Source organism: Harpia harpyja, chromosome 3 (assembly GCF_026419915.1).
Source record: "Harpia harpyja isolate bHarHar1 chromosome 3, bHarHar1 primary haplotype, whole genome shotgun sequence".
Lineage (NCBI taxonomy): Eukaryota > Metazoa > Chordata > Aves > Accipitriformes > Accipitridae > Harpia > Harpia harpyja.
Genome location: NC_068942.1, coordinates 77,225,367 through 77,251,349, shown reverse-complemented (window position 1 = coordinate 77,251,349; position 25,983 = coordinate 77,225,367). Strand labels below are relative to the sequence as shown.

The window sequence follows — 25,983 nt, the reverse complement described above, 5'->3', positions numbered from 1 at the left end:
AATACGTTCATGGGGAAGTTGGGAAAAACCCAAAACACCAACGCCCCTCCCACCCCCAAACTTTCCACTCTCTGGGTTGCATGCTGTTTAGGGATTTCCTCTTGTCTGTGAAACTCTGCCTTGCTGAGTTCTCAGGAAAAGTGGGTCAGGATGTGAGGAGCTGGCAGGTGGCCATCTCTGCTCAAGAGGCTCTGGGGACAGGTGAGGATAGCCTGCAAAGGGCCCACAGGGGAGTTTGCTTGGAAAAACATTATTTTCCCTCCTCTGCCTCCTGCGAACTCTGAGAACTGGACTCCAGAGCAAGCCCTGATGACCCCAGAAGATCCTTCTTGCCCTGTGCTCAGGCGCAGCTTCAGGAAAACACAGCTGGGCTGCTCTAATGGGCTTTGCTTGTCTGCTTGCAGTGCAGGGCAGGGTCATGCAGCCCAGCACGGCTACAACAGCTCATAGCAAAACCTTGGACATAGAGGCAAATGGCTGCAGGTTGCATACGTACCAGGCCTGGACATTCTTCTGCCAACGTTTCCTATGCAGTGTATACAAGAGAGGACATTACGGTGTTGCTGGGTGCACAATTAGATGGATTAAAAAATGGTTATGCCATCAGATTCATAGAATCATAGAATCATTTGGATTGGAAGAGACCCTTAAGGTCATCGAGTCCAACCACAAACCTCATACTGCCAACTCCGCCACTAAACCATGTCCCTAAGCACCATGTCTACACTTTTTTAAATACCTCAAGGCATGGTGATGCAACCACTTCCCTGGGCAACCTGTTCCAGTGCTTGATAACCTTTTCAATAAAGAAATTTTTCCTAATATTCAATCTTAACCTCCCTGGAACAACTTGAGGCCATTTCCTCTCATCCTATCGCTTGGTACTTGAGAAAAGAGAGTGACCCCCACCTCTCTACAGCCTCCTTTCAGGTAGTTGTAGAGACTGAGAAGGTCTCCCCTCCTCAGCCTCCTGTTCTCCAGACTAACCAACCCTAGTTCCGTCAGCCACTCCTCAAAAGACTTGTTCTCTAGACCCTTCACCAGTTTCGCTGCTCTTCTTTGGACATACTCCAGCACCTCAATGTCATTCCTCTGGTGAGGGGCCAAAGTAAATAGAGCCTAGGAATTCATTAAGACATGCAGACCCTTGGGGTCATCCACTGCTCCTGCCACTGACAGACAGGCAGGGCATGTGTTGTGGGTTAACTTCGGCGGGCAGATAAGCACCACACAGTTGCTCACTCACTTCTCACCCCACCCGCATGGGACAGGGGAAGAGGAAAGGAAGACTAAAACCAAGGAAACTTGGGGGTCAAGATAAAACAGACAAAAAAAAACCAAACGGAAATTGTTTAGTAAGTGAAGGATAAGTGGGAGAGGGAAGAAAACAAAACAAAACAAGTGATGCAAAAGCAATCACTCACCACTTTCTGTGGATAGACAAGTGCTCAGCCAGTTCCGAAGCAAAACATGGCTAATTCCCCTAAAGCCCCCTCTTTTCCCTTTTATTGCTGAGCATGACATTATATGGTATGGAATATCTCTTTGGTTAGTTCAGATAATCTGCCTGGTTCTGTCCACTCCCAGCGTATTACGTACCCCCCGATCTATTCACTAGGGTGGCAGAGTGAGAAACAGAGAAAGCCTTGATGTTGTGCAAACACCGTTCAGCAAAAGCTAGAACATTAACATGTTACCAGTACTGTTTTGGTCAAAAATCTAAAACGCAGCAGCATATGCGCTGCTATGAAGAAAATTAACTCTATCCTAGCCAGGCCCAGTACAGCATGTCAGATGAAAACACTGTGCCAACCTCTTGGTATGCCCTAAAAATTTGAAAAGAACCTCAAAACCTACAGGTTTGATCCTAAAGGGTGTACAGGCTGACAGGCCTCTAATATTCCTGGGGATTTTGCCTGGATCATACCTCTGGGCCCCAGCAAACAAAGCATCTGTGTACTGATTCCAACGGGACTTCTCTATAATGAAGCCTTTTATGACAACACAGGATCACAGGATAACTCAGGTGGGAAGAGACCTCAGGAGGTTTCTAATGCAACCTCTTGCTCAAAGCAAGATCAGCTCTGAGGTCAGACCAGGTTGCTCAGGGTTTTATCCAGCTAGGTTTTAGAAAACCTCCAAGGATGGAATTGGGCAGCCTCTCAAACCCTCAGGTTCTTTTCCGCAGAGATGATCCCCAGTTAGTCAGCCCTCAGACTGTATCCTTGCAAGGCATTCCACTTTCCTAGGGGCATGACTCTGCATTGGTCCTTGTTGAATTTCATAAAGTTACTGTTGGCCCATTCCTCCAGTCGTAGCAGGTGACAAGCCCTGCCTGCAAGCACATTGCCTGGTCCTCTCAATTTGCTGCTACCTGCAGTCTTGATGAGAGTGAATTCCATCACCTCCTCCAGGTCACTGATAAAGATGTTTAACAGGACAGACCTCAGGTCAGACCCCAGGACAGACCCCTGTAGTACTCTACTACACTAGACAAAGTATAACCAATTAACCAGTAATCTCTGAATATCTTTAATATTTTTATCAATGATCTGGATGAGGGGATTAAGTGTCTGCTCAGTAAGTTTGCAGATGACGCCAAGTTGGGCAGGAGTGTTGATCTGCTTGAGGGTAGAAAGGCTCGCCAGAGGGATCTGGACAGGCTGGATCGATGGGCTGAGGCCAACTGTATGGGATTCAACAAGGCTAAGTGCCGGGTCCTGCGCCTGGGTTTTAACAGCCCCACGCAATGCTATAGGCTTGGGGAAGAGTGGCTGGAAAGCTGCCTGGTGGAAAAGGATCTGGGGGTGTTGGTTGATGGCCGGCAGTGTGCACAGGTGGCCAAGAGGGCCAGGAGCATCCTGGCTTGTATCAGAAATAGCGTGGCCAGCAGGACTAGGGAAGTGATCCCCCCCCATACTCGGCACTGGTGAGACCTCAGCTCAAATAGCATGTTTGTTTTGGGCCCCTCACCAGAGGAAAGACATTGAGGTGCTGGAGCATGTCCAAAGAAGAGACATGTAAAAGACATGTAAACATGGTGCTTCGGGACATGGTTTAGTGGTGGAGTTGGAATGTTAGGTTAACAGTTGGACTCGATGATCTTAAATGTTTTTTCCAACCTAAATGATTCTATAATTCTATGTTACCTACAGTAATGTAGGCTCTACTGATTTCAGAAGAATGCTTCCCATGCATTGGGAACTCACTTATGTAAGTGTCAGAGCTTGTTCCCGTGAGCTTCAATGAGAATTTGGCTGCCATTGAGAACAATTTGTAGGGTGGGAGAGCAAAGTCGTCGAATGAAGGTATTGACTTTGGAACAGATACCAGACAGATTGGAGCTTGGCTGTACCATGGACATTCTTAACACTCAGAATAACTTGCTTGACCTTAGATTTTCCAGCATTTTCATTTGCTTTGTGCACAATTTCTTTGTTATTTCAGCAGATGCACTGCTTTAATCGCGAGAAAACAGTGAAGCAAATCAGCCTTTGAAGAAGCATTTAAAATGTGCCACCTATTCTGCTCTTCAAGCTTTTATGTTTTTATTGAGTTTGATAATACAAGAAAAGGCAGAGACTCTGGGATTAGCTTTGCAGAACTGGTGTAAACAAGAAGTGGCAAATGGCTTCACTCTGTCAAGTGCAGGTTGTCCTTTCACACATAAATCTGTTTGACCTCAGAGGAAAACAGGAAAAACTATGAATGAAGGTAAGTAGCTTTGCATACGCTTAAAAGTTTAAAGATTTTCTTTAGAGTTACTGGAAAAGGGTTTGTAGAAACAGGATGTGTCATGCTTCCTCTCACTTCTTTTGAAACTACAGGGTGTCGAAGGTGTGTTTCTTCCTCACATTTAAACTATTTCTATACAAATAATGGCACCTATGGCTTCACTGTTTTGTGTGTCTCAGACTCCCAGCCCTGTAAGACAAGAGAAATCCCTTTACACGTACAAATGTAGCATTTCCTTGTCTGCACAGCAGACATGAAGATAATACAAGTGGATTCTTTCTTCAATACATCTGAGGGGAAAATGGATGGAAAAGACATGAAACTCAGGGAAGATGGTGAGAATTTTGATATTGACTTCAGTTGCAGTGGTTTGATCAGGGTGGGTAAGGTGCCAGGAAACCTCATCTTTCTCATGATGTCTCCTCTGAAGTGTGTACATACTAAGCTGGGTTTGCCTCTAGCCCCGTCTCAAGGTAGCAGGTTTAATGTTTGTGCATGCATCTCCAGAAGCCCTTGACTGCAAGGAAGCTTTCAGAAGATTGGTGACCTTTGTTTTCCTCTAGCTCTGGAACAGGGAATACACACCATCTTTTCACAGTCTGTTTCTTCATACCTGCCTGCAAATCTTTAATAACCACTACAGATTGTTCTGACACGAGAGGAGTGTCCCATCACACAGCATCTTGTTCGTACTTGGGTTGACACTTGCAGAGGGAAAGAGGGAGAGAAAGCACAGTATCTGTTCACTACTGGGATCTTCACAAATAAGTTGCTTTGGGGAAGAAAAGAAGGAGGAACCCATATTCACTCAGTGGAGTGCTCTACTTGCAGTCATTCCTCATAAAGGTAAGAATAATTTCTGTTAGCCATGACTGTGCTCTTCTCCTTATTTTGCCTAGATTAAAAGCTGCAGAACATGCTCTTAGTAGAGGCTGCTGGAGCTGTGCACTTGTTGTAGCTACTGAATGAGAGTCACTGAGAGAAGGGGGATCTGGGCTGAGCCAAAGCACTGTCATTGACTCCTTCCCACCCAGGGGTCTGGACACTGGGCTAGCCTGACACCACTCACCCCAGTCATGAAAACAGCACTTCCTAAGTGCTGGGAGCTTCTGTAGGTACAACATCCTTGTCTGAGGGCTGATGCTGGCACCACACACCTGCTTCATAACCATAGTGATAACCTGTCTAGACTGCTGGGAAGGTAAATTCAGATAGTCTATCTGATGAACCAGCCACCATTATCCCTGTGCACTGGGTGATCATGAATACATCCCGCCTAGATGCAAGTTAATACAACCGTCCTAGATGCTAGTTAATCAAAACAAATTGCTGGTGAGGGCAGCTCTTCTCTCATGTTCCTCAAGACCTTGGGCCATCTGGACTGGCAGACCTATTCAATGCTGCTCGTTCCTCAAGAAGGAGCTGAAGAAGCAAACATAAGGTCTCGTCACTGTAGTTTTCAGTTGTGGGAAACCAACAGATCCAGCTATCAGGCAGTAACACTTCTCCACAACTCATAATTTGACAGGAGGACTTCTGTTGGCCCAGTTCAACCTTCCCTTGGGACTGCCCCACTGCCACCTAATCTGTAGCTGGCAATTACAGCAACAACAGGATCTATTAGGGTGCAGGAGGCTGTGAGTGGGTTGGGGTATAGTTTTCTGGCAAGGACTGGCAGCAGAACCTAGGTATCATGGCACTGCGGACACTTGTGCCAGGGTGTTCTGAGGACTGGGAGCTCCCTCAGGGCCTGGGAGTTGGGAGTTGAGTGTGCTAACACCATCCCTCCATCTCTGACACTCCAGTGTCCTGTCCCCCTGTGCCCCCCTCCCCCCATGCACCCCCCCCAACAGGAGGGGAAGTGGGACAACATCCATGACCACCCCAAAACTCAGGAGAAATGAAGAATCCTCCTGAGCACCCCAAATTGGGTGGGAAAGTGGTAACCTGCTCTGGGCCCCCCAAATTAGGAGAGGGGAATGGGCCCCCCCCAGCACCCAATATGGGAGGAAAGGGAACAAAAATTCCCACAGACTGTGGGGAAAAATAGGACACCCCCTGAGTGGAAATGGGGGACCCTCCAATTTTTGGGGGGAGAAATAGGGAACCTCACTGGAGCCCCTAAAAGGTGGGCAGAATTAGGATGCCCCCAAACCCCCTCCAGGGCTGGCCAGTGACCCCCAAAAGCCCCTCCCAGGGACCCTCCAGTCTGGGTCAAAGGTATAACAAGAACCCCCAAACCCCCTCAGAAACACCCCTAGGCAGCTCAGAGGTATAATGAGAATGCTCAAATGTCCCAAGGGACCCCCTGCCCCATACAGCCCAGGGGTATAACGGGGAGCCCCAACACCACCCCCGGACCTCCACCATGCAGCCCAAGGCTTATCACAGGGACCTCCAACCCCCCCAGGGAACTGGCATGCAGGCCAGGGGTATAACAGGGACAGCCCACCCCCCCCACCCTCAGAACACTCACTCCACTGTGGGCCTGGGGTACAATGGGGACGCCATCTCCTGGGGACCCTCCCCTGTGTCTGTGGGGTGCAATGGAGACTCCTGCTGCCCACCCCCCCCACCTGTGGCCAGGCCCTCGGTGATTGTGAGGTGGAGGACAGTGTCATCACTGATGGGCCACTTGGGGGGCTTGAGGGTGATGGCTGCCAACCCCCCCCAGCTCAGCCAGCTCAGCATGGATCCGGGGTCCTGAGGTGCAGTACTCTCAGCGGCCCCCCCAGTACCCAAGCGCATCCCCCACCCCACTCGGCACCATGGCTGCTTCGTAGGCTTCCACCGAGGGCACCCTGGGAGAAACAGTGGGGTTTCAGGGGGGTGCCAGCAGTGGGGGGTATGGCGATGGGGATAAGTGATGAGGGACTCCAGGGCCTCTCTTCCCAGGGGGTAGCAGGGAGGCGAAAGGGGCACCCTGAGAGGATTGGGGGACATCCACGAGGGAGACAGGGGACACCCAAAGAGACCTGAGGAGTGCCACAAAGGAGCATGGAGGCACGTGGGAGGCATCCAAAGGGGCACACAGGCACATGGGGGGCACCCAAAAGGTCTGGGGGGGGGAACACCCAGAAGGGACAAAGGCCTCTGAAGGATTTGGGGCACAGAGGGATGGGTTTTAGCAAGCCCCAGGGGAAGGCAGTGACAGGGAGAAAAGCAGCATCTCCACGGAAAAATGTTTCTGCCAAATATTTTCCCATATTTATCTCACTGGGTTGGGGCAAAAAACATGGCCTCAAGCCATATTTTGGGGTGAAATCCCCCAAAACTGCTATTGCCTGGGTCCCGCCAGGATGAGGCAGCGATATGCAGCCCTGCTTTGACAGCTGGGGTCAACTCTGACCTAAAACTGCTGGGTTTTGCTATTCAAAACCAGTAAAATTAATGTTTGGTAGTGGGCAGCAAGCGGTTAAAAGATCATCCTTAAATTTCAGAGTTTTAGTTACGAGTCAAGCAGCAAAGCCTCAGCACAGGCCCCATGCCAGTCCCAGAAAAGTGCAACTCTTGGCTCCCCAGCACCAGGTTTTCATCTTTTTTTTGGCCCAAATTATGCCAAACAAAACACAAATCTTTGACCTGTTGGCAAAAGTCCTGTTGCGGGGCGGGGGGGGGGGGGCGGTGACAGGTGGTTGGTGGTAAAATAGGTGAAAAATCAGGTTTAAAATTCATTGTCAATTTGAAAAAAATACAAACCCCCAAGAATTGGCATACAAAAAGTAACAATTTTTTGGATGTATTTTTGTTTGGACATACAGAAATTGAGGTTTCATCCTGCCACGCTCCAAAGAGTGTGTTCAGGCCCTAAACAGGAAGCTATGGACCGTGTGGTCCAGGGTCAGGAAAGGGGCGAGGTCCCCCCAAACCCTGTGGGTCAGGTCTAGGACAGGGGCAGGACATCTGCAAACCCTGGAGGTCATGGACCAGACAGGGACAGGCACCCCAAACCCCATGGGTCAGGGCCAGGACCACTGCAAGCCTTGAGGCTGGGTAACTGAAAGGGCAGGATCAGGCCCCTTGCTTGTTAAAATTCTGGTGATGTCATGCGTAGCTGAGTGACTGACAGGCCAGAACCAAGACCCTGGCCTGCGCAGGTGCTTGTGATGTCATGTGTGGCTGAGTAGCTGTTTCTGGCAGGGTCAGGCCCCTGACTTGTGCAGGTGCTTTTGATGTTTGTGACTGTTCCTTCAGTTCCTGCTTCAGTTTTGGCTAACACAGCTCATGCTAAGGCCTCACAGATGCTGGCAGCAGCAACATTAGGTCAAAGCAAGAGCACCATGTAGGCAGGACAGGTTGCCAGAAAGAGCTAAAAAGGTGTGCTGGCTCTACGTGGCAAGGTTTTGGTAGCAGGAGGGTTACAGGGGTGGCTTTTGTGAGAAGCTGCTGGAAGCTTCCCCCATGTCCAACGGTGCAGGAGGTAGAAATAAACGGATGCCTGTAAAGTTGAAAGCAGACGACCCTTTATTGCCAAAATACACACATATTTATAATCATATATTCTGCAAAGTCATTGTACACGCGCACAAGCATAAAATATGATTGGTTATACCAACTCTGTACACGCGCATAAACATAGGACATAATTGGTTATACCAACTAAAACATGCGAAACTTGTCTCAGTCTAATTGGTCAAGATAAACTGCCGAATTTGAGGTTCTTTGTGCCAAGTTCCCTTTATTGTGGAATGCGCACCTGTGTTCTTCTAATTGGCATCTTTCTTTTTTTGTCTCCTTGTTTATTTTGTTCAAGGTCTTCTAAAGGCGTCTGGAATGCTCTTGTGACCGTTAGCTAAATATGTTCCCACACAACGGAGCCAATGCCAGCCAGCTCCAAGATGGATCCGCTGCTGGCCAAGGCCGAGCCCATCAGTGATAGTGGTAGCGTCTCTGGAACGACATATTTAAGAAGGGGGGAAAACTGCTGTGCAACAGCAGGTGGCAGAGAGGAGTAAGAATATGTGAGGGAAACAACCCTGCAGACACCAAGGACAGAGGAGAAGGAGGGGAGGAGGTGCTCCAGGCGCTGGAGCAGAGATTCCCCTGCAGCCCGTGGTGGTCCACGGTGGAGAGGATATCCACCTGCAGCCCGTGGAGGACCCCACGCTGGAGCAGGTGGGTGCCCGAAGGAGGCTGTGACCCTGTGGGGGACCCACACTGGAGCAGTCTGTGCCTGAAGGACTGCACCCCGTGGAAGGAACCCATGCTGGAGCAGTTCGTGGAGAACTGCAGCCCATGGGAAGGACCCACGCTGGAGACATTCATGGAGGACTGTCTCCCGTAGAAGGGACCCCACGCTGGAGCAGGGGAAGAGTGATGACTCCTGCCCCTGAGAAGGAAGGAGCGCCAGAGACAACATGCGATGAACTGAACCCGAACCCAATTCCCCGTCACCCTGTGCCACTGGGGGGGAAGGAGGGAGAGAATTCGGGAGTGAAACCGTGACTGGGAAGAAGAGAGGGGCAGGAGGAAGGTGTTTTAAAATTTGGTTTTATTTCTCATTACCCTAATGGGGTTTGGTTGGCAATCAATTACATTAATTTACCCAGGTCAAGTCTGGTTTGACCGTGGTGGTAATTGCTGAGTGAATTCCCATCAACCAAGACCCCCCAGATCCCTTTCCAGAGCCCATACGTTCCCGTCAGCCGCCTAAGTTCCCAAAGGAGACTCCTGGTCAGCCAAGCCACCCTTCTGGCCCTCGTGCTTGACTTGCGACACATTGCAATTGCCCGCTCCTGTGCCCTTAAGAAACGGCTCTTAAAAAGTGACCGGCATTTATGGGCAACGATACCCTCGAAAGCAGATTCCCAGGGGACCTTGCTAACTAGCTCCTTGAGCAGCCTAAAGTCTGCTCTCCCAGAATCCAGGGGAGTAGCTCTGCGGACAGTGTTTCCCATATCACCAAAGATTTTAAACTCAACCATTTTCTGATCACTATGGCCAAGACAGCCACCAATCATCACTTCACCCACAAGACCCTCTCTATGTACGAACAACAGGTCTAGGAGGGCACCCTTCCTAGTCGGCTCCCGTAGTACCCGTATCAAAGAGTCGTCTTCAACGTGGGCTTCAGGAATTCCCTGCGCCTGTTCACGTCTGCTCTGTGACAGCCCCAGTTCGCAGCCCATAAGGATGACAGAGGGCGACTGATCCAGAGATTTCCCGTGATTCCTGATAGATTGATAAGTTGGTGTTCTCATCCTGGCTGGGTGCTCCATAGTAGACTCCTGCAAGGACGTCCGCTTTATTAGCTTTTCCCCTAATCTTTACGCAGAGGCTCTCAACCACGTCATCCCCAGCCGCAAGCGCTCTACAGTCCAACCCCTCCTTTACATACAGCACTGCCCCTCCGCCTCGCCTGCCCTGCCTCTCTCTCCTGAAGAGCCTGGAAGGGTCCGTCACTGCACTCCCGTCACAGGACTCTTCCCAGCAAGTGTCCCTTAGGCCAGTGACGTCGTTGCTCTGGGACCGAGCCAAGGCCTCTAGCTCCTCCTGTCTCGTCCTCGCACCGCGTGCTTGAGCCTACAGACGTTTCAAACGTGCTCCTGTGTACTCGGTACATGGTGGAGCAGAGCGGAAGCTCTGCGCACCGTTCCTCCAACATTGTCGCGCCATCCCTAGCTTATCACTAGTAGGACTGATTTTACCCCTTCCCCCCTTCAAACCTAGTTTAAAGCTCTTTCAGTCAGCCCCGCTCGCTCGTGAGCAAAAATACTTTTCCCCCATTGAGAACGGTGAATCTCTTCAGGCCCCAGCAGGCCTGGTGTCGCGTAGACCATCCCATGGTTGAAAAACCCCCAATTCTGCCAGTGACGCTAGCCTCGGAGCCAGGTGCCGATACGCTGCATCCGCCTGTGTGTTTCGATGTCATTCCCTACAGCTGGGAGGACAGAGGAGAACACTACCTGTGCTCCTGATCCCTCCACCAATCTGCCCGAGGCCCTGAAGTCTCTTTTGACTTCGTTGGTACCCACACGAAAAAGCAAGAGGGGCTAATAATGAGGGCTGTACAAGGCTCGGAAGTTTCCTGGTAACGCCTTCAACCCGAGCCCCAGGGAGGCAGAAGGCTTCCCAAAAAGGCGCGTCTGGTTGGCAGACCGGGGCAGGAGTGAACGAATTCTTTACGTTGCTTTGCCTGGGCGTGTGCTTGTGCTTTACCTACTGAACTGTCCTCTCTCAACCCACAAGCTTTCCCACTTTGACCCTCCAGATTCTCTCCACCGTGCCACTGCGGGCAAGGGATTGAGTAGCTGCGTGATGATGCCAAGCTGCCTGCTGGCATTACCCCACAGCACCTGGGAAGCCAAAGCCCAGTGAATCCTTGAGACCAGAGCCCACTGCACCAGCTCTTCTGCAAGATGCTCCCCGACGCCGTGGCAGCTGAGCTGTCGGCACCCTATGCCCGCATTCCCCGACCCAGAGATGCACGGACACTCACGGACACAGCCTTTGTCCAAACAAGAGATTTATTGACATCTTTGGGCACGGTGGATCTCCCGGAGGGAATGGACTCGCTCAGAGAGGGAGGGCGGTCGCTGTCCGCGTGGTAAGAGGCATCTCTGTCGCAAGGCTCCTTGCAATGGCCCCTTCGGCTGCATCGGGTCCCACTCTGCAGCGTGTGCTTTTGCTGTGGCGGAATCCTGCAGCAGCAATTCCCACTGCCAATTGAGGAGCGTGTTCTCCGTGTCCAGCGTGCTCAGTTCTGTGGCACCAGCTCCTCAGGAAGCGTCTGGCATGGGTGCTATCTCCATCCAGACTGCAGTGAACACACAGAGGCACATCAGCGCTGCCTTGTGCTTGGTCCCTGCACGGCTGGAGCTGCCAGGAAGAATTTCTGGGCCCATGTGAAATCGCCACCATGGCCGCAACTGTGAGGGGGAAGGAGGATGAATGTCAGCTTTGCAGCCGCCGTAGTCACCACCATCTGCTGCACTGGGGAGACTGCCTAGAGGAGAACGCTGACACTCTTGACAGAGGGCTGCTGTACAGGGTTTTCCCTTTACTTTCTGTGTCTCGCATTCTTCCCTCTTATTCCCTGCGGTATGAGGTGGTAGTCTGGTATGAGGTGGTAGTCTGCCATCAGCTGTGAGTCCCGCAAACACAGCTCTGTGTGTGAAGATCTCTTTCAGCGGCCGAGGAGCAGCAGTCTTGTGAGCCGTTCTTGCAGATCCCTATACTCACGCATTGCCTCGGCGTGGGCAGCCGGATCCTGCACCAGGCGCTGGAAGAGGTTGAGTGGTTCGGCCATGTGGAAGTCTGGGGGCAAGATTATCTCCTCAGGCACCCTCTCGTTGCCTAAGAAGAAGTGGTCGAGGCGTTTCTCCTCCAGGCAGCGGCGCAGGTATCGCAAGATATCCTCCATCCGCAGCAGGAAATGCCTCCTGTGCCAGCCTGACAGGGGTATGGTGTTCAGGAGGTGCATCACAACTGTCTTCAACGTATAGGTGGAAAAGCCTGTGCCCACCAGGATGCGGGCGTAGGCCTGCAGGCATCTGAGATGGTAGCTGTCATGCGGGACCTGCCTGGCCATATGCCTGAAGAACTTCGCCTCTGCCACAGCGTAGCTCTCTGGCCACATCGTGCTTGGGGTGAAGAAGGCCTCTGAATTCTGGCTGCTCACGAAGATGTCCGAATTGCCTTGCTGCACCCCAAACATCATCTCAATAATGCGGGTTTTGTTGTTGCCTTCTGTCACCTGGAATTTGCAGGAGCGGCTAGAGGGCAGCATGGTTAGACGCCACGTGGCTGACTGAGGCAAAACCACCCAGGCTGCTCTCACCAGTTGATCGAACCAGCGGGCAGTTTTCTGCACATCTAGGTAGGAGCCAGTGCAAAGGGTGCGTAGGAGGCTGGGATCCTGATCCCTCCTAAGCTCCTCCTCAGGGTGGTGCAGGAAGCACAGCATGTCTCCTACCAGCTGCTCCCTCCTGCAGGTGCACACCAGCTCCACGCGGACGTAGGAGTCCCATGCTGGCGTCACCCCCCTGTTGCCCAACTCCAGGTGGAAGGCGTGCCCAGGGGGGGGCTTCAGGGGCACGAGCAGGCGGTAGATGATGTCTTCCTCGCGGGGACTCCAACCTTCAAAGGCGCTGCCCACCCTGATGGCGGGTTGCAGCACTGGGAAGAAACTATTTGACAAGATTTCTCTGAAGACAAGGATGAAGTTGTCTATGAGGTCCTTTACCACCTGACGGTCCCTGGCTAGGTTCTGAACTGGCCACTGTATGCGCTCCTCAAAAAACCTTCCCTGATCATTGTCGCTGTCGTCGTCTTCTTCTTCCGCCTGCTCCCTGTCACTGCTAGAACTCTCCTCGTCACTGCTGCTGTCCACCTCATGGCTCCTTTTCCTGAGCCACCAGCAGAGCCTGAAGAGCAGGAGTAGGACTCCAGCAACAGCCCAGAACTGCCACTGCTGCAAGGCAGCAAAGAGCAGGGCTCCCCAGGCAAAGCCGCTCTGCTCCTGGGTCCTCAGCTCCAGCTGCTGTGTCCCCTGCTCCAGCTCCTGCAGCAGCCGACTCATCTTCCAGCTAAGGTACGTCTCACGCTGCTGCATGCGCTCGCGTGTGGCCTCATCCAGCTCATCATCGACCACCTGAGCGTTCCAGAGGATGCTTTGCACAACCAGGGTGAAGAATTGTATGACACCCATGGCCTGCAGGAGGAGGGAGAGAAGGGGTTCGGGGGGGCTGGGAGGGAGGGAGCTGGCGTCGGGGGGAGCAGGGGCGGGAGCCGCAGGGAGCTGGGGGCAGGTAGGAGAGGGGGCGAGGCAGCTGGGAGGCAGCAAGGCCTGCGCCCAGCCCCGGTGGCGGCGGCACCGTGCCCTGCCCAAGGTGTTGCCGCGAGCAGCTGGGCCCTCGATGCAGGCTGAGAACCCACCCCCCCCCCGGGGGCCCTCGTCCAGCCCAGCCTCCCCCCGCCTGCGCACTCACCGCTCGCCCAGGCTGTACTGGGGCAGCGCTGCCAGCTGGTGCCTTTTATACCCCCCCCCCCCCATTGTGACTCGTCCCCTCTGATGTCACAGGTGCCAGAGCGCATCACGGGCACGCCCGCCGGCCAGCCCCGGCCTTCGGCCTCACCCCGGCTCAGCGACTCACAGCTGCCCTGGTGTACTGGTGAAGGCTGGGCTAGAGTTCGTTTTCTTCACGGGAGCTTGCGTGCTGCTTTATGTTGGATTTCTTGCCATCTGCCTGCCAACGGCAATCTCGCAATCACGGAACGTCCCGAGTTGGAAGGGACCCCCGAGGGTCATCGAGTCCAACCCCTGACTCCGCACGAGGCAACCTCAAATATGTATCATAGAATGAGCCTATGTGCAAATGCTTCTTGAATACCAAGAGGCTTGGGGCTGTGACCCTTTCCGGGGAGGGGCTTGTTCCGCTGCTTGACCACCCTCTCGCTGAAGAACTTTTTCCTAATATCCAATCGGAACTGCCCTTGACGCAGCTTTAAGCCATTCCTTCACGTCTTCTGTCACCGAGGCTCAGACAATCTCATTAAACGTTTTAAAATCAACATGTTTGTTCTTCAATCAAAATTGTCTAGCACTCCAAGAACATTAGTAAACCAGCGGTTCAATGATGTTAGGGGAAATTAATACTACACAACCAACATTAGTGTAAAAGGAACTAGGCCTTAAGCCTCATTGTTTTAAGACTATTCATATTGGACATGCAACTAATGATTAGAAATTGGTTTAGATATGACTGATAGAATGCGGGCGCTTATAAAACAATATCTATGAGCTGCGTAATTGTTCTATGAGACTCCCTCTTCATGGCTGGCTTAAAATCCAGTCAAGCTGAATCAACAGAGGAAGGATCATAAATCTTAGACCTAAGACACGGGAGTAAGTGATTAACTTTAGAACAAGGTAAATTAATGAAATAACCTGAGTAGTTTCTCTGGAAATTCATAGGTACCTTTGAAGTGTAAGAAGATAAGTGACGATGGTGAGCGGAGACCTTCTGCCTATGACCACCAATCTCAGGAGAACCGAGACATGAGAATGGAGAACGGATGAGATAAGACGATGAAGGATAACGATATGAGAACAGGAAATCGGCTGGAAAATTACAGAGACTTCGGCTGGAAAATTACAGAGACTTTGGAGTGGGACAGTGGGTGGCAAAAGGGTATGTAAGGTTTGGAAACTTTTGGAAGTGCGCCATTCACTGCGGTGGTGGCCCAACTCGGGGTTGTTAATAAAGCAAACCTAGAGAAACCCGTGACTGAAAATCCTTTAACAATTAGAATGCTTAAGCTTTAGAAATAGTAACCCAACATGCTCATGTCATGGACGCTCATGGACGCAGCTTTTGTTCAAAGCAGTGGTTTATTGACATCTTGGCTGCTGCGGTTACACCCACCCTCATGAAGAGTGTGGGGAGTTTCTTTAATGGGGGCACATTAGATGCTCTTCAGTGATGATGCAGCTAGGGGTTTCTGGGGATCGGGAGTGTTTCTGACTGACGGACCTGGGGACGATCAACCGAGAACGTCCCGAGTAGCCTATCGGGCTGGGGGTGCGGACCCCAAGGAGAGAGGAGAATCCCTTACTGTTCGGGTAAAGGCGTTGTCGGGGTTGACGGAGGGGGTGCAAAAGGCCTCCCGTGTTCAGGCGGTGTATGTTTGTGGGTGCCGGTCTCTTCTGTCAGGTGGCTGGAGATAGGGCGAGAGGAAACGGCCTCAAGTTGCGGCAAGGGAGATTGAGGTTAGGTGTTGGGAAACTTTTCCTTACCGAGAGGGTCGTCAGACCTTGGGATAGGCTGCCCAGGGAAGCGGCTGAGTCACCAGCCCCGGAGGTGTTCAAAAAGCGAGCGGACGGGGTACTTCAGGACGTGGTTTAGTGGGCACGGTTGGTGGTTGGACTCGATGATCTTGAAGGTCTTTTCCAACCGAAACGATTCTAAGATTCTACGACAGGGGGCGGGCAGCGAGGGATGGCGACGCCCACAGAGGTGGACCCCCGCCACCTTAGACCTCTTCTCAGAGGGCTAGGGACGCCTTAAAAAGCCTCCGAGGACGTCCCTCAGAGAAAGGGCTGAGCGCAACCCGCCAAAACCGCCACTCACGGCCCGGCCCGCGCAGGCGTCGAGCTGGGCGGAAGTGTCCCACAGCGCCGCGGCTCACGGGCGCGAGGGCCGGTGGGCGGAGCCGGAGGGCGGCGCGGCGGGCGGCGGGCAGGTCCGGCAAGGCAGTCGCAAGCCCCGCCCCGAACGCCGCCCCGCCCCTGGCGCGGGCCTGACCCCCGTCCCCGGGGCGGGGCGGGGCGGCGGGCCGATCCCGGAGGGGATGAGCGGCGGAGAAAGGCCGGCAGCCGGTGGAATCGCCAGAGGGGAAAACTGGAGACCGAAGGGAGACGCCGGCACCCGCGCCCCGCCCTCGCGCGGCACTGCGAGGGCAACGGGAAGAGTGAAGAAGCTAGGAGCTGCGGCGTGGGGTTCAGGCCGCCCCGTCCGCGCGGTGAGTTCTTCCCAGTGGTCTGCTGATGAGGAGCCTCATACACTCTTGGTTCCTGTGGGTCCAAGACGGGTAAGTTCGGAACTCCCGACGGATACAGGGGCCCGAATGAGTGTTTTACATGAACAACTAGCTGATGAGCTAGGAATCAAACCCTCAAGAAAGACCGTAAACATAATAGGAGTGCCAGGCAGGAGCGGCAGAACAATGTCCCATAGCTCAAACTGAACTCGGGCTGCCTGGGGAAAAGAGAGTGACGGCTGTGGAAGTGGCTGTGAGCTCTGACAAGGGAAATGTACTAGGATTCGACGTGCTGGCAGGCAAACGATGGTAGCTACGCAATGGCAGGGTGTGGAGCTGTGGAGGCAGAGGGGCAGAGGCTACCCATGTGAAAACTTTGTAGGTTGCTCCTGCGCTACCGCCATCTAAAGTAACCCGTGTCTCTCGATACCCGCTACCACAGGGGGGATTTCAGAAGTAATTAACGACCTCGAGAAAAGACAGATCATAAGTCGCACACACTCCCCTTATAATTCTCCAGCTTGGCCAGTCCGTAAACCGGGTGGGAGGTGGCAATTAACAACTGATGATAGGACATTAAACAGTTAATACCCCACCATTAACTGCTGCCATCCCAAGCGTAACCTAAATAGTAACGGCAATACAGGCAGCTGCCCACCCATGGACGGCTGCTTTAGATGTCAAGGATATGTTTTTGATGATTCCCCTAAGGGAAGAGAACAAACCCCAGTTCGCATTTACTTGGGAGGGGACACAATACACCTTTAATCAACTTCCCCGAGGATACAGGCACTCTCCTACTGTTGCCCACGGTGCCTTAGCCAAGCTTCTCAATGCTGTGGAAGTGCCATAAGGCATCCATACATATCAATATAGAGATGATATCGTAGTTGGTGGAGAGAACAAGGAACAGGTAGGGCAAGTGGCCGAAGCCATCTGGAATCTGTTGACCAAGAATGGGCTAGACATTCCGCTTTCTAAATGTCAAGGTCCCGGACAAGAAATTAAATTCCTAGGAGCTTGGTTGATAGCTGGAGCAGTCACGGTACCTGATGACACTCTGTCAGCTATTGAGAAGGGACAGACTCCAGGCAATAAGATGGAATTCCAGCAGCTGCTAGGTACCTTGGGCTACTGGAGAAAACATATACCCGGGTTCTCAGTGATTGCCCGCCCTCTGTATGACTTGCTTTGAAAGAAAAGGAAATGGGATTGGACTCCGCAACATACAGAAGCTCTCAATATCCTGAAAGATGAGCTCAAGGCTTACCAGAGGCTAGGCCCGTTGCACCCGCGAGATCCTTTAGGGGTGGACTGGGGATTTGCTGCACATGCTTCGTACTGTGGCATGTTTCAAAAGGGACCATGAACACCAGCTAGACCTTTATTGTTCTCTTCCGCTTCATTTAAGGAGACCGAGCAACGGTACTTGGACTGGGAAAAAGGGGTCCTTTCCCTCATTAGAGTGGTTAAGGAGGCTGAAAAGCTGCACACGTTACAGGATGTTACAGTACAGGGCCCTCTTCCTCTCCTAAACTCAGTCCTCCATGGATCTCCTCCTCCCACGGGAGAAGCCCAAAAGGCCACAGTTAGGAAATGGTATGCATACTTAGAAGGGATTAGCCAGTTGCGTCCACTAAAAGAGGGTCCGCTTAAGGCCTCCGGACTACAACAGCCTGTAAACCCCAATCTGACCTTGTTGGGTCGACCCTACAAACCTTCTCCGATTGAAGAGGCACCTGAATTTGTGGCAGGCTCCGATACGCACGGAGTATGGTTCACTGATGCATCTGCCCATCCAGTGGGATCAAGATGGCAATATAAAGCAGTAGCATTAGAAATTGTACTGGGAAGACAGTCGAAGAAGAGGGTGAAGGTAGTGCACAAGTAGGAGAATTACGGGCTCTATTACTGGCCACAGAGAATGGTGCTACTGTCGTTTATACCGACTCCTATGCAACCATTAAGGGCGTTACAGAATGGATATGTCAGTGGGAATCTAGTAAATGGGAAATAGGTCGTACAAAGGTATGGAGGACAGAGGACTGGCAATGTCTCCTGGCAACAGGGAGGTCCCGGCCTTTAAAGGTGGGATGGGTAAAGGGCCACGCACGGGATGGAACCCCCCCTGCAAAATGGAACCACCAGGTGGACCACCTGGCCCAAATCAGGACGGTCACCAGTGAGAAGGAAGATTGGGACGGATTAGCTGAATGGTTGCATATCAAGCGAAGCCACCCAGGGAAAGCAGATCTCTGTTATGAATGGCGATCCCGGGGTTGGCCGTTGCCTATGAAAACCTGTGAAGCGATCCTCACGGCTTGCGCACAATGCCGAATAAGGCTCAAGGCTGATCACCCAAATCAAGCCCCGGCCCAGCATATCAGACAAGGCAAGGCTCTTTGGAGCACGTGGCAGATTGATTAGGTTGGCCGTTTGAAACCACCCCATGGGAGGAAATATATTTTGGTAGGAGTAGAGGTGGTACCGGGATTGTCTATGGCCACAGCCATTAGCACAGCCACCGGAGATCAGAGAGTCCAAGCTCTGTGAGAATGATTTATTATTTTACCTATTCCTGAATGTATACAAAGTGACAATGGGTCACATTTCATGGCCACAGCGGCACAAGACGGGGCACGAGGGGAAGGCATCAAATAGGTGTTTCACACACCATATTATGCCCAAGCTAACAGTACAGTTGAACGAACCAGTGGTTTGATCAAAAGACATGCTGACGTCTCACACCATAACTGAGACATACGATTACCACAAGGAGTTTTTACTGTTAATAACCGATGGGGAAATTATTGAAGTCCAAAAATTCAAGCATTTTGTCCTACGGGACCATTAACGTGTGATGACTCTGTACCGGACGATCACGGACACCAGTTCCCACTAAGGATGTATGTGGGCCAACCTGTCATGGTGAAACTGCCCTCCATTGGCACTGTTCCTATGACCCTGCCTAAACCCAGAGGCTTATATGCCTGGGAAGCCCTAGACAGGAGTGGAAAGACTCCCCGTATCAGTGCCTGGTGGATAATCCCCGACTTCTAACCCCGAGACCTGGTCTCAAAGGACTGAGGCCTAGCTTTGTGTTTTCTTACAGGACAACGGAGAAATAAGCCATCCTGGTGCTCCTACTGGCAGTGATGATGGTGGCCAGCGTGCATGGTGAAGATCTGGATGACAACGTAGTAGCAAAAGTGATAGTGGGATTCGCCCAAATGAGGAACCTAACTTCTGTAACGGTTTGCCTACCTACCCCCAAGTCAGCTGAAGACACTCTACTGATTTTTGTGCAGGACATCAATATATCGCTAGCCCTTGAGCTCACATGGGAGCAATTTAACAGTTATAGCTGGAGGTTCAAAGAGGGCAGGGGAGGAGGCTATACTTCTCTTGCCTACAGTTGGTCACCAGGTGCGGTAAATGCTAGTTCGGTATAGAACACCAGATGTAATTATATTCTCCAGCCTACCCATGAGGCCACAGGGTGGAGCTGGAATGGTACTACACCATGCCCCGAAATTCCATGGGGGACTACCAAATATAGTGCTCGATGGAACACTAATGAACATTCTCCTCAAAACACAAAGCCATTAAATGCCTCATGGTGTATCAAACACCCTGAACAGGATAACAGTGAATGTCCCAGTACATGTAACGGAAACTCTTTTGACTGCCCCCTCAAGTGCGTGTGGGCTAGACACACCTGTGGACCTAGCTGATATGGAGAAAAAGAAAAAATAATACTGGCGGGGAAATGTCTGCTCGGGAACTGTCAGGTGGAATTTGGGTGCAAGGATAAAATGCCATTACTGTGGCTATAACCTCCCATCCAAGAAGCTCTAATACAAGGCTGTCTGTGTAGCAATACTAGCTACTCACAACCTTTGGTCCTGAACTGGAGCGAGAGAGACTACTGTCGTCCCCTTACTACCATACCAGGTTCATGTCAAACATCCAGCGTCTCAGCACACCCTAACTTAGTGTGGGCATGTTCTGACGGCCACCTATATTCCCGACTATATCCAACCATCCCAGGACTAGCCTGCACATTAGATGTGCTTTCTCTCTGTCCTGTTAATTGGGAAGGACCTATGCCATACAAGTGGTGGGAACATAGGCCAAGGGATTTTCAGAAGGGATGGCAGGAAGCCTCAACACAAGTCGGATGGTGGATGGAGTCAATATTTGGGCTAGGAATTGCTCTGGTGTGAAACCGACAGAGCATTCTAGAACTGGGTCTACAACTATCAGCCTTAGCCAATGCTGTGTCTGACAGTTTGGGGCTCTTGAACGATCAGTTACAACATACGAGTAAAATGACCATCCAAACCCGAGCCATACTGGATTTGATGCTACTAAAGGAGAAAGGTGTATGAAGAGTTTTGAACATGTCAGTGGATGACTGCTGTGTCCACATTCCAAATGTATCAGTGCTGCTTCAGGACCAAATCAACAAAATGAAGAAAGTGGCAAAAGACTCAGATGCAAATGTTGCTGCACTAGGGACTAATTGGCTGGGAAAGGTTTTTGGTATGTTTGGATTTTCTTTGTCGAGATGGATAACCAGCCTCTTCCAATCTTTAACAATGATTGTAGTTATGATTATTATAATCTGTATTACAATAAACTTTATTAAACGCGTGGTAGTGAAATCTGTATTAATGGTTAAGTATACTCCCTTAAAACCTTTTACTGTATTAGATACCCCATTATAACTTCAGAATAAGAAGGAAATGACGATCCACAATGAGCGTCAAAACTCACCAAAACTGTGATCCCTTTTAACTTTGGAGGCAAGGGGTCACTGTACCACCACTCCAAGGAAACCAGCTGAATTGTGGCTGTGGTCACGGGGTGGATTGTGTGGCAGGTACACTCGCCCTGATAGAGACTGAAACTTCTCGGCCATGAAAAAGAGAAAAAAACCCCAGAAGCCACAGTCAGGGGGTCAAGCCGCCCCACCTGCACGGTCGAGTTACAACCACCAGGTACACATGTAGGAATAACAAAGTGTTGACCCTCGACCAATGAGGACTAATATGACCATATATAACCACAAGCCAGATTCGACGATGGTATAAATGGTGCCCTGCCAGAGGGCAAATTAAGTTGGTCCTCCTTGGAGCAGCGGGTCTGCAGTTGGGGACTATCCCCTTTGGTCGACACAGCACTGGAAGTACCACCTCAAGGTTGAGAGCCTTCATTCATTAGAGTGAGTTATATGCGCGTTTTGGGTTAATATTTCTACAGCTTAAGAATTCTTAACAAGGTCCTGTAGTATACATTTCCCCTTACATCATTGAACCTGTGGTTTACTACTGTTGTTGGAGTTCTAAACGTTTTTGATTGAAGAATACACTTGTTGATTTTAACATGTTTAATTTGATTGTGTGAGCCTCGGCGACATAGGCAGCAGGACTATGGAAGTCATCATCCCCTGCTGGACACAGCACTGGTGAGACTTCGCCTCAATTAGTCTGCTCAGATTTCGGCCACTCAGTACAGGAATGACACTGAGGTGCTGGAGCGCATCCAAAGAAGAGCAGCAAAGCTGGTGAAGGGTCTAGAGAACAAGTCCTTTGAGGAGCAGCTGAGGGAGCTAGGGTTGTTTAGTCTGCACAACTGATTGAATATTAAGAAAACTATCTTTATTGCAAGGGTTATCAAGCATTGGAACAGGCTGCCCAGAGAAGTGGTTGAGGCAGCATGCCTGCAGGTATTTAAAAAACATGTAGCCGTGGTGCTCGGGGACATGGTTTACTGGAGGAGTTGGCAGGGTGAGGTTTGCAGTTGGACTCGATGGTCTTAAGGGTCTTTTCCAGCCTAAGGGATTCTAGGATTCTAGGATTTCTCTTTAAGGTTGCCCGATGCAGAGTCAGGGGTTGGACTCGATGACCCTCGGGGGTCCCTTCCAACTCAGGACGTTCCGTGATTGTGAGATTGCCGTTGGCAGGCAGATGGCAAGAAATCCAACATAAAGCAGCACGCAAGCTCCCGTGAAGAAAACGAACTCTAGCCCAGCCTTCACCAGTACACCAGGGCAGCTGTGAGTCGCTGAGCCGGGGTGAGGCCGAAGGCCGGGGCTGGCCGGCGGGCGTGCCCGTGATGCGCTCTGGCACCTGTGACATCAGAGGGGACGAGTCACAATGGGGGGGGGGGGGGTATAAAAGGCACCAGCTGGCAGCGCTGCCCCAGTACAGCCTGGGCGAGCGGTGAGTGCGCAGGCGGGGGGAGGCTGGGCTGGACGAGGGCCCCCGGGGGGGGGGGTGGGTTCTCAGCCTGCATCGAGGGCCCAGCTGCTCGCGGCAACACCTTGGGCAGGGCACGATGCCGCCGCCACCAGGGCTGGGCGCAGGCCTTGCTGCCTCCCAGCTGCCTCGCCCCCTCTCCTACCTGCCCCCAGCTCCCTGCGGCTCCCGCCCCTGCTCCCCCCGACGCCAGCTCCCTCCCTCCCAGCCCCCCTGAACCCCTTCTCTCCCTCCTCCTGCAGGCCATGGCTGCCATGCAGTTCTTCACCCTGGTTGTGCGAAGCATCCTCTGCAATGCTCAGGTGGTCAGTGACGCGCCGGATGAGGCCACACGCGAGCGCATGCAGCAGCGTGAGACCTATCTGAGCCGAGAGATGACTCGGCTGCTGCAGGAGCTGGAGCAGGGGAGGCAGCAGCTGGAGCTGAGGACGCAGCAGCTGGAGATGAGGGCCCAGGAGCAGAGCGGCTTTGCCTGGCGAGCCCTGCTCTTTGCTGCCTTGCAGCAGTGGCAGTTCTGGGCCGTTGCTGGAGTCCTGCTCCTGCTCTTCGGGCTCTGCTGGTGGCTCAGGAAAAGGAGCCGTCAGCCAGCCAGCAGCAGCAAGGAGGCCAGCTGCGGAAAGAAGGTGGATGAGGAGGAGGAAAACGTAAACCCCCGTACTGCAGCGGATGTGGGCAGGATTTTGACCAAGCGCATCTGGGAACTGCAACAAGCGTTCACAATGATGGACGAGATGGCGGAATTTTACCGTATCTCCCAAAGATGCGAGGAAAAATTTCATGCCGCGATTGAAGCCAGACGTCGGTGCGAGCAGATTCTTGGAAGGTTGAAGTCCTTGTTAAGATGACGCTGTCTGCCGCCTACTCGTGCCCCTGAAGCCCCCCCGTGGGCACGCCTTCCACCCGCAGCTGGGCACCACGGGGGAGATGCCAGCGAGGAACTCCGGCCTCCGCGTGGAGCTGGAGTGCACCTGCACGAGGGAGCGGCTGGTGGAGGACGTGCTGTGCTTCCTGCACCACCCCGAGGAGGAGCTGAGGAAAAAATCAGGGTCCCAGCCTCTTCAGGCACAGGGCCAGGCCTGAAGTCACTCCTCGGGGAGCTGGTGCTGCAGAACTGAGCGCGCTGGACACGGAGAACACGCTCCTCAATTGGCAGTGGCAATCGCTGCCGCAGGTTTCTGCCACAGCAAAAGCACACGCTGCGGAGTGGGACCCGATGCAGCCAAAGGGGCCATTGCAAGGAGCCTTGCGACAGAGATGCCTCTTACCATGCGGACAGCGACCGCCCTCCCTCTCTGAGCGAGTCCATTCCCTCCGGGAGATCTACCGTGCGCAAAGATGTCAATAAATGTCTTGTTTGGACAAAGGCTGTGTCCGAGAGTGTCCGTGCATCTCTGGGTCGGGGAATGCGGGCATAGGGTGCTGACAGCTCAGCTGCCACGGCGTCGGGGAGCATCTTGCAGAAGAGCTGGTGCAGTGGGCTCTGGTCTCAATGATTCACTGGGCTTTGGCTGCCCAGGTGCTGTGGGTTAATGCCAGCAGGCAGCTTGGCATCATCACGCAGCTACTCAATCCCCTGCCCGCAGCGGCATGGTGGAGAGAATCTGAAGGGTCAAAGTGGGAAAGCTTGTGGGTTGAGAGAGGACAGTTTAGTAGGTAAAGCACGAGCTACACGCCCAGGCAAAGCAACGTAAAGAATTCGTTCACTCCTGCCCCGGTCTGCCAACCAGACGCGCCTTTTTGGGAAGCCTTCTGCCTCCCTGGGGCTCGGGTTGAAGGCGTTACCAGGAAAATTCCGAGCCTTGTACGGCCCTCATTATTAGCCGCTCTTGCTTTTTCGTGTGGGTACCAAGGAAGTCGTGATGAGAAGTCCAAGGGCGATCAAAAGAGACTTCAGGGCCTCGGGCAGATCGGTAGAGGGATCAGGAGCACAGGTAGTATTCTCCTCTGTCCTCCCAGCTGTAGGGAATGACATCGAAACACACAGGCGGACGCAGCGTATCAGCACCTGGCTCCGAGGCTAGCGTCACTGGCAGAATTGGGGGTTTTTCAACCATGGGACGGTCTACGCGACACCAGGCCTGCTGGGGCCTGACGAGATCCCCCGTTCGTAGTGGGGGAAAAGTATTTTTGCTCACGAGCGAGCGGGGCTGACTGAAAGAGCTTTAAACTAGGTTTGAAGGGGGGGAGGGCGTAAAATCAGGCTTACCAGTGATAAGCTAATGATGGCACGACAATGTTGGAGGAACGGTGCGCGGAGGTTTCGCTCTGCTCCACGATGTGCCGAGGACACTGGAGCGCATTTGAAACGTCCGTAGGCTCAAGCGCGCGGTGCGAGGAAGAGGCAGGAGGAGCTGGAGGCCTTGGCTCGGTCCCAGAGCAACGACGTCACTGGCCTAAGGGACACTTGCTGGGAAGAGTCCTGTGACGGGAGTGCAGTGACGGACCCTTCCAGGCTCTTCAGGAGAGAGAGGCAGGGCAGGCAAGGCGGAGGGGCAGTGCTGTATGTAAAGGAGGGGTTGGACTGTAGAGCGCTTGCAGCTGGGGACGACATGGTCGAGAGCCTCTGCGTAAAGATTAGGGGAAAAGCTAATAAAGTGGATGTCCTTGCAGGAGTCTACTATGGATCACCCAGCCAGGACGAGGACGCCAACGTATGAATCTATAAGGAATCACGGGAAATCTCTGGATCAGTCGCCCTCTGTCGTCCTTATGGGCGGCTGCGGCTTCCCAGCTGCGAACTGGGGCTGTCACAGAGCAGACGTGAACAGGCGCAGGGAATTCCTGAAGCCCACGTTGAAGACGACTCTTTGATACGGGTACTACGGGAGCCGACTAGGAAGGGTGCCCTCCTAGACCTGTTGTTCGTACATAGAGAGGGTCTTGTGGGTGAAGTGACGATTGGTGGCTGTCTTGGCCATAGTGATCAGAAAATGGTTGAGTTTAAAATCTTTGGTGATATGGGAAACACTGTCCGCAGAGCTACTCCCCTGGATTCTGGGAGAGCAGACTTTAGGCTGCTCAAGGAGCTAGATAGCAGGGTCCCCTGGGAATCTGCTTTCGAGGGTATCGTTGCCCGTAAATGCCGGTCACTTTTTAAAAAAAGAGCCGTTTCTTAAGGGCACAGGAGCGGGCAATTGCAATGTGTCGCAAGTCAAGCACGAGGGCCAGAAGGGTGGCTTGGCTGACCAGGAGTCTCCTTTGGGAACTTAGGCGGCCGACGGGAACGTATGGGCTCTGGAAAGGGATCTGGGGGGGGTCTTGGTTGGTGGTAAGCTCAGTAGGAGTCAACGACGTGTCCCGGCAGCCCAACGGGCCAGCCATCTCCTGGGGTGCCTTAGGCACAGTAGAGCTGGCCGGTGGAAAGAAGGGATTGACCCACTACGCTCAGGAGGGGCGCGGCCTCACCGCGCGTACCGTGTGCAGCTTTGGGCTCCACGATGGACGCAGGATGTAAAGATATTAGAACGTGTCCAAAGGAGGGCAACGAAGACGGTGAAAGGACTAG

The 25,983-nt window shown here is 52.6% G+C and overlaps 2 protein-coding genes across 2 annotated transcripts; one reads left to right on the top strand and one right to left on the bottom strand.

Moving 5' to 3' along the window:
- Positions 1-11,860: 11,860 nt before the first annotated feature.
- On the bottom strand, positions 11,861-13,611 carry LOC128140251 (inositol 1,4,5-trisphosphate receptor-interacting protein-like 1). Its single transcript, XM_052783764.1, has one exon. The coding sequence runs from the start codon at positions 13,382-13,384 to the stop codon at positions 11,861-11,863; it is 1,524 nt and encodes a 507-aa protein (XP_052639724.1). The 5' UTR covers positions 13,385-13,611.
- A 1,416-nt stretch (positions 13,612-15,027) lies between these two features.
- LOC128140195 (translation initiation factor IF-2-like) lies at positions 15,028-20,886 on the top strand. The gene is made up of 3 exons (XM_052783731.1): positions 15,028-15,114; positions 15,733-16,266; positions 19,328-20,886. The coding sequence occupies exons 1-3, from the start codon at positions 15,028-15,030 to the stop codon at positions 19,394-19,396; spliced, it is 690 nt and encodes a 229-aa protein (XP_052639691.1). The 3' UTR covers positions 19,397-20,886.
- Positions 20,887-25,983: the final 5,097 nt, after the last annotated feature.